General features: G+C 43.0%; 1 protein-coding gene across 8 annotated transcripts in view; it reads left to right on the forward strand.

Moving 5' to 3' along the window:
* Positions 1 to 9,982, forward strand: part of DOCK3 (dedicator of cytokinesis 3) — a 185,598-nt gene extending 175,616 nt beyond the window's left edge. For 6 of the 8 annotated variants that reach the window (XM_066558288.1, XM_066558290.1, XM_066558291.1 and 3 more), the window contains 4 exons: positions 840 to 927; positions 4,233 to 4,355; positions 4,939 to 5,021; positions 5,506 to 9,982. In XM_066558288.1, the coding sequence (XP_066414385.1) occupies positions 840 to 927; positions 4,233 to 4,355; positions 4,939 to 5,021; positions 5,506 to 6,012 (801 nt within the window). In that variant the 3' untranslated portion in view covers positions 6,013 to 9,982. The remainder of the gene's footprint in view (positions 1 to 839; positions 928 to 4,232; positions 4,356 to 4,938; positions 5,022 to 5,505) is intronic. The other 2 variants (XM_066558296.1, XM_066558292.1) reach the window with 1 other exon arrangement.
* Positions 9,983 to 12,316: the final 2,334 nt, after the last annotated feature.

Consider the following 12,316-nt stretch of genomic DNA (forward strand, 5'->3'; position numbering starts at 1 on the left):
GCTTTGACCACTTTAAAGCTTTCTTTTGTAGTTTTGGAAAGCACAGCAATTTAGGATCATTCTCAGAGGTGAAGCAGAGCTTTCCTAGTCCACCCCTGGAGGAACTCACTGTGGCAGTTGAGTGATACAAGCTGTAGTGACTACTAAAAGGGCAGATGCATCCTGTGAAAATGGACTCATTTCCCAACTTTATCCTGTGAGCCCTGGTCCATTGCAAGTTGTCACACCATTTTCTTTATTTGTTTAGAACCATGGCCATCCATCCTACAGTCTAGCCTCCAAGTTTATTCTAAATAACTTTATGATTTCCAGAGGTATCAGAAACCATGAGAGGTTGAAATAATATTCTGATACATGGGTTTAAAAAAATCTGTGCCCTAATTTCCAGGGACAAATTGAAAAGTATGCCTACATGTAAGCATTTAAATCTCACCCTGGCCTGCACTGATGAGAGGCATCTCCTGATCCTGCCCACTTTTCCCACTTGTATTGGAGAGCTGTCTCAAAGCATGCAAAGTCAATGATCAAACAAAGCCAAAGATAAGCTTCAGAGGGAAAACAATGTATTCCAGCTGCTAATGGGCACAAGGCCAGGCTAGAGCTGGTCTGAAATAACTCCTCCTGAGAGCAGGAATTGTGGGCCCTCAGCACTGTTACGCCCTAGGGATCCACTCACCCTGCACTGCAGTACCTGCCAATGTAGGCACAGGTTAAGGTTCCCAGGGAATCTTTAGTTTAAGAACTTCTTCGCTTAAAAAAAAGGAACAGAAAGTCCCCATGTTGCCTCAGCTGGTCTGTAACTTTTTTAACTCTTCTTTGCTAACTTTCTTCTCTCTTAGCCTCCAAATTTCCAGCGCGCCTTGATCCAGCAGATGATTGGACCATGCAAACCTTGCAGTGATCCCAACCTGTCTGTGGCTGAGAAAGGTACTCCTCCTTTCCCTCTGCAGCATGCATGCTTGCTAGCTAAAAATTATTCCTCTGCTCATGCTACAGCAAGTAACAAATGGGCTTCTACATTTCCTGGCGGAGTGCATTTCTCTCACACTTTTCTAATTAACAGTTTAATTAACTGGGTCTTCTGCCAACCTACCATCATTTCAGAGCCTTCACAGTAGGGTGGGGTGGCACAGACCTCCTTATTTCAGAAAGCTTTCTGAGTTTAGCATTTTGTTATTGAAACAATTCCTGCAGCCTTTGTCAAGCAAACTTGCAAAGCAGCAAATGAGAAGTTATCTAAGAACAGCCCAAGACTGGGACTCTATTTTTTACTCATGAGTTATACTGGTTTTTAATACACATGTATTGCTCAAAATACAAGCATTCCTTGTAATCTCTCTCTGAGGTAGTTTTATATTTATTTATCATTAGCAATATGTGCTTTTTAAACTCATTCTTTTGAAAAAAAACAGGCAGAGTCCCTGCAGGGGGAAAAAAACTAAAAGAGGAAAAAGAATTTGTTTGGGGTAGGAGAAAAGGAGCAGCTTGTGAAGGAGGTGCCATGAACAAAATAATGGGCTCAAAAAGTATCTGAAAGGCAGCATTCTGAAAAAGCAGAAGAGGGCAAAATTCCTGAATCAGAATCTGAGACAAGGAGGCTGCCTAAGCAAGCAACAGTCATGTACAGCTGGGAAAAATGGTATCTTAAAAGATTTTTAAGGCCAGGAAAGACCACTGCAACTATCTAGTCTGACCTACATCATACATTCAGATTTTTATCTGTCTTTTTGTTTCAGAACTAAACTGTACCTTAAAAAAAAAAACAAGCAAATTTTATTTTAGAATTTCTAATAAATCAGAATCCCCTACTTCAACATGAGTGGTCCAGATTGAAACCAAACACCAGTTCTGAATAAATGGCAGAATGATGACCTGATGCCAATAATGAGTGATGACGAGAGTTCAGATGGGGAGTGAGGCATTAGGAGCTCCATCTTAGCCATGTTAGTTTGAACCAAACATATGACAGAGATGGTGAGATCTTTGTACTGGACAGGAGAAAGATCTGAAAAAGGAAGGTTGATAAGTATTTATTGTCTGTCTAGGAAAAATACTTGAATTTGTATCTGTGGGTGATATTATGCAGGAGTGTGGTATTCAGTGCCAGGAGATCAAAGACAGAATCCCTAAGAAGCCACCAAAGACACAGGTGATGTTCAGTGGGGATGGTGAGGCAGGAATCCCAGCTCTTGTGCCTGGCTGGTGGCACAGTGCAGTTACAGGTGCTGCTGGCAGGCCTGAAGCCTCAGCATTCGATGTAGTTGAGATGCCATCTGCCCTGGATTTTGTCGGCAGTCCCCCAGCCCCTCCTGGCCGTGTCAGAAGTTCTGGTTGGTAATTCCCAGTGACACTGGTGACATCAGTCGCCTGGGGCAGAATGGTTCAGATGCAGCCTCCCCACTAATGAAACTTGGCCACTGAACAGTCACAGACAGAGACCTGGGCTAAGTCACAGCACTGGGAGCTCCCTGCTTCGGTTCTTCCCTGAAGCATTTTGGCTAAAACACTGGTTTTACTGGGCAGCAGCCACTCTTCAAAATCATCTCACCTTCTTCCTGCACTCCTAAATACTAAAAAGGCTGTGAATGAGGGAACACTGAGAAAGCAAAAATGGATTTTTCACTGGGTACCCAGTGTTCTTCTTCGCATTCACATTCTGCATCTCAGTGTTTAAAAAAACCCCAAAATAACAAGCACAGCAATAATTTTATAGGCCAAGGAAATCAGGTTTTCTCTCCTTTTCATTTGATGATGGGATATGGCAGGAGAGATGAGCAAGGCTGGCACTGCTGTTGCATCTTGTCCCTGTGTTTTAGCTCGTTGACACCAATTGTAGTAGTGCAAATTAGAGCACTCTGGCATGTGTACAGGGAAAATCCATCTGGAGCCTCATTACTTATATAGAGAGGTAGGCCCTGGTTTGAACCTGCTCTCTGTCAAGATTCTTCTTCATAAGCCTTTCTCAGGTTCTCAGGCTGAGAGTCTCTCTTTAAAAAAAAAAATACTTTTATATTTTGATGGGATTTGTTCTGTCTTACAAAGCTGTCACTTTGTGATCTTTTTTACTTTAGGGAATTTTAGGCCTTGGGGAGCCCGTGCTCATGCTAACTCATGAACTAGGGAGACAAAAAAAAAAAAGAGAAACCCTTCAAAGTCATTTTAGAAAGAAATGCACCAAGAATGGCTGCAGGCATTTTAATTAAGGAGAAATCCTCTTCAGATGTCAAACTCCATGTTTATTTCACCAGGCTTCCATTTTGCAAACTGAAGATGGAAAAAGCTATTTTTATCTCAGTTTTCTTTGACAGGCTCAATTAATTACTTTTTTCTTTCTTTGCTAATCTGAAGAAATTGCAGTAGCTTATTTGTTTTTAAATAAACATACAGCTATTGTATGTCTCTTCTCAGAATAAATCAAGTCATGTTTGGAAGGAAGGTGCATTTTAATAATGTTCAAGGTTGACAGAATTCTCAAGATCTTGAAAAAGGTTCATGTTCATGTCAAGAAGCAGCTTTTATTTCTATGAAAAACCAAGTCCATGAAGTTAATATTCACTCTCTGTTAAATGCAGCAAGCATTGCTCTCTCTATACTTCCTGATTCACAGAGACTTGATCTCTTCAGGAGAATTTGTAATACAAGGAGGCCAAACTGTTGTCTTTAAATATTTTGTCATCAAAGCTCTTGATCAACTCTGTAGCTTAGTAAATTGAAGATTTGAAGTAATTTCTTTTGCAACAGATTGAAACAGATTGAGGTATAATTTCCTTCATGTCCTTTATTCAGTCCTCATTGTGCCTGCAGTGCAGCCACAGGCCGTCCTGTGTTTCCAGAGGGTTTTGCCTTGTTCCCTTGTCACCACTCCCCACAAAGCAGGACAGCTCACACCTGAGATCCAGCCACCATTCCTTTGGTGGGATTTCATTTTTACCTCCACACTGATTTGCAAAAATCCTGACAGAGTCCTGATGCTCTTCAGATTTGTTAGAAATGAGCCCAGGGATGTAGGGGAGGTGGGCAGACTAGCCCTGCAATCACCTAACTCTCACTTCCTTAACAAAGCATCTCTAAACTTAACACTCTGTAGCCTTTCTGTGCTTTCAATCCTGCCATTCACTGAGTCCCTGGAATCTATCTCTCTGCTGCTGAAGAGCACAGTGGAGAGCCAGTGCTGGCCCCACAAACTCCCTGTCCTGTTACCCGAGTTAGTTACATCTGTTTCAATCCTTCAGCGGTGCCAGCTGCACCCAGTAGCTGGAGCCTGGACAGCGGAAGCCGAGAGGCACTGCCATTCCTGTCAGCCCACGCTGGGAGCGTCCTGGCCCCACCAGTGCCTCCCCGAAGCCTGCCCCATGGTAAGGACGTGCCCAGCAGGCCTGCTGCCAGTGCCTGCAGGTCACACACACACACAAAACCAGACCACCTGAAAGTTGACTATGGCCTTTTCCCCCCACCTCTCTAAAAACAACCAGAAACAAAAACTCCATAGTCTTTACTGGTCTGCTAGGTTTTCAGGTTTGTTTTTTTTCCAATCTTCAAGTTCTTGCAGTCCTTAAGCAATGTGGACTTGTGTGTACTTTGGGACTAGAATTAAGTAAGTGTGAGAGTGCCAAAGCTTGGTGTGGCTTCTTACCAATGACCAACTTTAGCAATAATTTAGGCTTACAGAATGAAACTTTAAATGTTCATTGTTTAAGAGCCTGTTGCCTTGCCATGACATTCTCGATAATGGAGCAGTGAAACATCTCTCTCTGCACTTAATTTCTCCTTAGCAGCCTGTGTGTGACAGATGCACTCCGCATTATCCATCAGACAGGCAGCCCTAGGCTGGCCTTAGCAGCATTTGGAGCTGTTACCTGGCATTACAGAGCTAAACCCAGCTCTGTGGCTGCAATGAAACAGCACAAGTCTGCATTTCTGACCCTTGTCTCGTTCCAGGTCACTACTCACTGCACTTCGATGCCTTCCACCACCAGCTCAGTGATGCTCCTCCGGCACTGCCTGCACGAACGTTGCGCAAGGTAATGGCAGGAGAGCAGAGAGGGGGATGCAGGAGCACAATGGGCCCCTGAAAGGGATCCCCCCCTTCTCTGCTCCCACCAAACAGCTTATGAACACAGAAACACTATTTATAACATGCTAGTAACTTGCACATGAGAAAACCCACTGAAAGTTCTTAAACTATTCCACAGCTGAATGCTACGAAATAACTCACGGGTTGTAGGTCCTTCCCTTTTCCTTTTTTGCACCATATGCTGTGATTTCAGCACCCTGATCATCACCTCAGCTGCTGTTTCTCTGACAGCTCTGGTGTTGTTGAGTGCACTTGTCTGCCCACAAGTGGTACTTCCATACATGTAAACCAATAATCCTTGACATTCTGAACATAAATGGAACTGTGCCGTTGTTAACAAGGCTGTCAAAAGCTGAAATGGGGATCAACACACAAGGTGCTGCATTGCCTCGTTTGTCAATTTTAACCTGGTTTTGTTTCTCTCCAAACAGTCCCCTCTTCATCCTATCCCTGCATCGCCCACCAGTCCGCAGTCTGGTCTAGACGGCAGTAACTCCACTTTATCTGGCAGTGCCAGCAGTGGTGTCTCTTCCTTGAGCGAGAGCAATTTTGGACATTCTTCTGAACCGCCTCCTCGCACAGACACCATGGATTCTGTGCCCAGCCAGGCCTGGAACACTGACGAAGATCTAGAGACACCCTACCTCCCTGTCAGGTACAGTCTCTCTGAGCCTGATGTCCTGGAGTCGCTCAAATCCCAGCCATGCCGAAGCCACTCTGCTCCATCTGGAGTCATTCCTCAGGACACCATGGACCCTCCTGCTTTACCCCCCAAACCTTACCACTCCCGGCTGCCAAACATGGAGAACGAGGAGGGGATGATGATTGAAGATGATGACAAACACCGCCCTTTGCATCGTAAAGTGTCCCAACCAGTGAGTGCTGGAAAGGAAGAGCAGGCCAGGGTGGCATGGGAGCACGGCATCAGCGAGCAGTAGGGACAGCTCCTGGCACGCAGCTGGCATTGGCATTCCAGGTCTGGATACGACAGAGAGAGAGCAGGACTCGGAGAACAGCAAACCGATTTTCTACTGCCGCGAGGTTACGTCTGAAGCCCACAAAAGCAATTGGGCCAGCATGGCAGGTTGCTGCTTTCCTTTTTAATTTCTTTTTACACCTTTCCGTTATGTTTTTTAACTTTCTGTGCAGTGGACAGTTTATTCCTTCTGCAGTTTCTTAACCACATCACACGGCATATGAGCCATAGAGACTTGCAGAAGCTGAAAAATACAATTTTAAGCGAAGGGGAAAATGGGGGGAATGTGGCAAGTTGATTTTGAACCTGCTTTCCTCCCAGTTCTGAGACGCACATGAGTAGAAGCAGTTGCACTAGGGACATATTTCTTTGCTGTACAGAATTGAAAGCTCATTGCTGAAATCAGGGATTCTATGAACTGTCAGGCTGGAAGGTGCATGAGCTGCAGGCAGTGGAAAGATGGCAATTCTAAGAAGAAATTGGCTCTTTTGAGAGCAGGATTGTACATATCTGTGCAGTGATCTCCCTGCATTCGTTCATAGGTGCTGAGGCAATCTAAAGCAGTGCTGATGCACTGATCTCCAAGATATCATTTCCAACAAACTCTGCCTCCTTTGTTTTTTATGTACTGTTTCATTTCTTAAATTTTGCTTTCACTGGCTAAGCCAACCTGCTTTCTCATGGGAATCGTGTTATTCATCTGTGCTTCAGAATGAGAGGAGGTTGGTGGCTACTGGAGCTACAACCTCATTGTAGGCCTTTCCCATGCCCAGCTTTGGGCAGGCTGTTGACACCAGCATTTCTATTCCAGATTAAAACAAAACCAACCAAATTGAGTTTCTCATGCCACAAGCTGGTTGCTGACCCAGCCAGTAAAGAAAAGGTGGCTTAAATGCATCATATCCAACAATCCTTGCCTCAGGGCTGAACATCATAATTCTCACCAACTTCCATCACCCAGGAGCTGAGATTCATTCCTGTTAATATCCTCAGTCCCTCCCAACAACTCACTGCAGCTGGTGTGCAGAATCTCCCATCTCTCAGAGCAGACAGAAAACACCAAGACTTGAGCAATGCCTGGTATCAAGTGTACACCCCAGAGTCAGGGACCTTAAAGGCAACCTGTAAAGAACAAGTGTTTGTTTCCTCTTTTGCTTCTTTAGAATGTGTAGTTAGAGCTGCTGCTCCTCTCTTCTGGAAGGTTGATTTCTTTTTCCTTTTCTCCTCAGGCAGCAATACACCCTTTCCCCATCCTGTATTTTTTATTAATAAGCTCTAGAAAGGACTGAAGAACATTGTAGGGCAACCAAGCCACACCACACAAACCAGAACTGTGCAGAGCTGAAGACAGTTCAGGTCTATGAACCCAAAACATGCCTTTTAATCAGCACTTGTACAGTTCAGGAGAAAAATATCAGTGGGTAATATTGTTCTTTACAAAGAAAAGAATGTGGTTCTAAGAAACCTTTTATTCCTGTTTTCATATTTATCAAGAAATTTTCAGTCAAAATAGTATCCAATATTTAATGTTTTTATATGAACAAGCCACCTTCCTTTCCCTTGCTATACCCACACACATTCTAGCCTGCCTTATAACCCATTCACCTGCAGACTGCAAAGCACACTCCGTAGGCTGGAAACAGCCCTCCCTCTTTCCTACCACTGAAAAATCTGAAGCACATTCAAGACCTCCACCATATAAATTAGTGCCAGAAACAGGAACAGCACCCAACTTACATCTTGAATTCTTGCCTAACTGCTCCGTTTCTCCTGCTAAAAACAGCATAAAGAAGCAAAAAAGGATTATTATAAATCTTTTACAGGTCACCTTTAGCACTACCTCTAAATACAGTGACTGGGCAGAGTACATGGTTTCTGAACTGGCTAAAGAAGGTCTGGCTGTATAAAGTCTAGACTCAGCAGTTGTATGAAGGGGACTTTAAGAGGATTTGTTTGTTTTCTTTCTCAAGCTCTAGCCCATGCAAAACTACTAAGTTATGGATTTGTTTCTTAAATGGCCTATTTGGCTGGAACAAAATCTCTCTTGCTTCCTCTATTTTGTTACTAACACAGGCTGCTTGTAATCATTATATCCTTCACAATTTAAACAATGACAATAAAATCTGGCCTATAGTGGATGTTTCATCTTTAGCAGGAAGGAGAGTTTTCCAATGTTAGGACAGTCCTCAATGTTAACAAACCAGGCTGGATCTCTGGTATAGAACAAATGTAGGAAAACAACTGATGTTTTCAGTAAAGGTAAGTCAAGGTAATTCCTTAGAAAAGGGTGAAATGTTTTCACATATGCTATCCTCCAATCCCACTGAGACTCTTCCAGTGAATTTCTTCAAAGAAGTTTTAATTCCATCTCCCTTGCCCCAGTTTCTTTTTTTTCCTGGCAGCAAGACTAAAAGTAGTAAATGTAGTGACTTACCGAGCTTCCTTAATGTGAAAAACCAGCAGGTCTTGCAACTAAAACTTTGCAGAACCAAGAATGCAATTACCATGGGACTGAGTCCCAGGCAGCTGGAAAACCTGCCCACCAGATCCCTAAGCAGTCTCTGAAAATGCATCATCCTGCTCTGATTAGAGACCTGGTACAACAGCAGCGAGTCCATTTGGGGAGTCTGGCTTTCCTATGTATTTGCAAGAGTTTGAAGATCAATCAGATGATGTGTACAAATACCTAATTTATGGCAGGTCCACAAAAAGAAGGGTGGAATAAATTGCTGAATTTACCAAATTTAAGCCTCTCTGGAGTTAAATTTCTGTTATTGTTCTGATATCTACCAAGTATTCTGTCTCCCTTTTCAGTGTTTGCCTTAAAGGGAGCAGAAGATAGAAAGACTATTATTGAGATTTTGTGAATCTTGGAACTAATATTGCCTGGAACTACTATTTCTCTGTAGGGTGAGGTGTCTTTTAGCATAGTACAACTCCAACGTCAAGCTCAGTCCTGGAGTAGGTGGAAGCAACAGCAGTTGTTGCACTTGCCCAACAGGATTTGAAGATTCCTTGTATAAAACACAGCAAGAGGATGTTTTGAACAGGACCTTGACATTCTATACCTAACTCTAATTCAACCTCAGTGTACTTGCCTTCATTGGGTTTTCTTTGCATAAGAAAATAGCATGTGCATTCCTGAGAAAATTGGTGGAATTCTGCTATAAATCTCTCCATCATCAGTGTACCTGCTGGCCCCATCTGAAACAAAATTGAGACGGAGCTACAGTGGTAGAAGAAAAGCAATTAAAACAATTTCTCTGAATCCTACTTTTTTTTCCAATAGTTGGGTTGGTTTTATTGCTGTATGCAAGAATCAGATCCTTTTTCGTATTTTCCTCTGTTTGGTTTTTAGCTTACTTACCCTTTTTTAGGTAAGGGATATTGCATATCCCTTCTGTGGAGTATCAGCCAAAACTGGGGAGGCTGGAGAGAGCAAGAGCCTTTGGGAAACAAATTATGTGATATTTAAAATTTCCTCTGGTCATGCTTCTTTGTAAATACCCCCATTTGAATGCTGTGTATTTGTACAGGAAATTGAGCAAAAAATGTATAGATTGTGATGTCTGACTGGTATTCTGCCCTGTAAATGTGTTTTTAACCTCTGGCATTCTGTGCTTATTTAAAAAAAAAAAAAAGGCAAAAACCTCTAACCACTTCTCTTTTGTGTATTCATGTTTAAAATAAAATGAAAACAGCTATCTTATCTATAATGGAAATCAAATTCAAAAGGAAAAAATTAATTTGTACAAGTGTCCTAAAGGTACTTCATTGTATATATTGTGATAGCATGTTTCCAGAACCAACAAATAAGTGGTGTGAATTTTAGATGTAAATATCTGCCGTTTGTTTTGGGTTCCTTTCCCTTACCCATTCACTCGACTGCTGTGATGTGGAATTAAAGATTAATACCTGATATTAAAACAGTACAGCTGTATGGTTGTTGTCATCTTATTGCAAAAGTTCCATAGCTTCTCAGTGATTTCTCACGTGCAGCTCCTTGCAGCACTGACTCCTTCTCAGCACAACCAACAAACTCCATCCCTCCTCAACCAGCTAACCCACTCTTTCGTAGCACTCATCTTCTTATTGGACACAGCTGTGGCCTGTTAAGGGCAGGCCTATTCCTAATCTTTGGTGATTTGTACAGCTGCAGCTCCTCAGGGGTGAGACTGCCTTCTGCACTGTCTTTATTTTCTTCCATTCTATGCCCCCACATATGGTCATTGCTGTCCTCGAGGCAGGGCTAGCCTCAGGCTGCTCCAAGCCTTCACAAGAGACAAGGAAGAGCCCTCACTTCCCACCCTTGTGTGAATGGGCAAAATGGGGGCCAACCTAAAGGACTTCGTGTGTAGCGAGGGAACAGCTTCCATGTTCAAGTGTTATTTAATATCAACTCCTTGAAGCAAGCAGCAAGTACAGCCCCCTCCTGGTCTAGGCAGGCAGATGGACATGGCACTTGAAACAGCCCCAGGCAGTTTTGGGGCCATACTTTCAGAGACAAAGCTCTCCCCTAGGACAGCTGTGGAGTGGCTGGGTGCCACTTCCTTATCAGCTGGGGTTAAACCACCAGGTCTCACTGCCTAAAAGATTGCTACACTTTTATTGCAATAGTATTTAAATACTGATCATTTTAACAGACTAGATGTGAAAGAATAGTAGTTAAGACATGTATGAACACAGGATTTGGGAATTGAGAGCTATGGTGACTTCTACAGGCTCCTAATCTCAAATTTTCTTCCATTACCACTAATAAGCCAGGTCATTGTACAGGAGGCAAAATAACTCATTTAATGTCTCGACCAACAAAAAAAAACTTCTGAAACCTGTCTCAAAAGACATTTAGCAGCAAGTCTGACTCTTCAGGATGTACATGGACTGCCAAGGCACCCTTTGCACACACCACATACAAATACTGAGAAGAGAAACTGTAACAGGCTACTGAAGTGTGTATCAGTCCCAGAATAGAATCATAGAATCATTCCAGTTGGAAAAGACCTCCAAGATCACCAAGTCCAGCTTTCAACCAAATACCACTCTGCCCTCTAAACCATATTGTGAAGTGCCACATCCACAAGGTTTTTGAACACTTCCAGGGATAGTGACTCCACCATTTCCCTGGGCAACCTGTTCCAGGGCTTAACCATCCTTTCAGAGAAGAAATTTTTCCTAATATCCAATCTGAATCTTCCCTGACACAACTTGAGGCCATTTCCTCTTTTCTTGTCAATTGTTCCCTGGGAGAAAAGGCTGACCCACACCTGGCCACAACATTTCAGGCAGCTGTGGAGAGTGATAAGACCTCCAGCCTGAACACCCTGGTACCCTCAGCCACTCCTCCTGGGACTTATGTTCCCAACCCTTCACCCTGTCTTCAATCAGACCCTTTGAGACTGTTTCTAAGCCAGCTTATTAAACCTTAGTTAAGTAAGTATTTTTTATTCAGACAAATTAACCAAGGACAGGTAATAAACACTGTGTTTTGGCACAACAAAAGATGTGTGAAGTCCTCAGCTTTAAACAAGAGTTTTAAAAATACTCTAGTTTCTGCTAAACCAACAGAACAATTTTTTTCAGTGCAAATCCAATACTTTATTTAAGCTGCCACTAGTCAGATTGAAATCTAAATCCCATGTCCAAATACCTCTTCTTATCTAAATAAGAAAATTTCAACACAGTTTCAAAATATGACTTGTCCAACTCAGTATGAATTTCACTACAAAGCTGATAAGAGGAGAAATTAAACCTCTAGAAATGACTCTAACCTGGCAGATGAAAGATGCAGCCTTCTACACCCTATGCATAAATGTGCCTCCATTTCTGGATGATTCTTAACAAGCCATGGACACAAACACAGACAGTTCACAAGGCAGAGCTCCGAGCTCAGGTGTCTTAAGAGAAGGTTCACACACCACTTCTCTCTTTTGATGGCCTTTACTGTCAATCCCACATAAATTAAACCCAGATTTGGAATAGTAGATCTATTACACTTCATCTTATTTTCAGCATTCATTCACAGCAGTACTGCATTAACTTTTCCCAAACTGCTTCCTGTCCCCCCTGACAGAAATCACTTTGTCCTCGCAGCCCAACACCCAAGGCTGAGCCCCTGCACCCCTCCCCATGGCTGTAAGAGATTTGTGTTCTCAGAAGGCAGAGCCAGCACAGCCCCAGCCCCCACAGCTGCCAGGAACAGCCTCTGTTTGCCTGCACCTCCCAAGGACTCCAATCCCCACAGACGCACTGAGCCAAATTAACTCTCC

Source organism: Molothrus aeneus, chromosome 12, assembly GCF_037042795.1.
Source record: "Molothrus aeneus isolate 106 chromosome 12, BPBGC_Maene_1.0, whole genome shotgun sequence".
Taxonomy (NCBI): Eukaryota; Metazoa; Chordata; class Aves; order Passeriformes; family Icteridae; genus Molothrus; species Molothrus aeneus.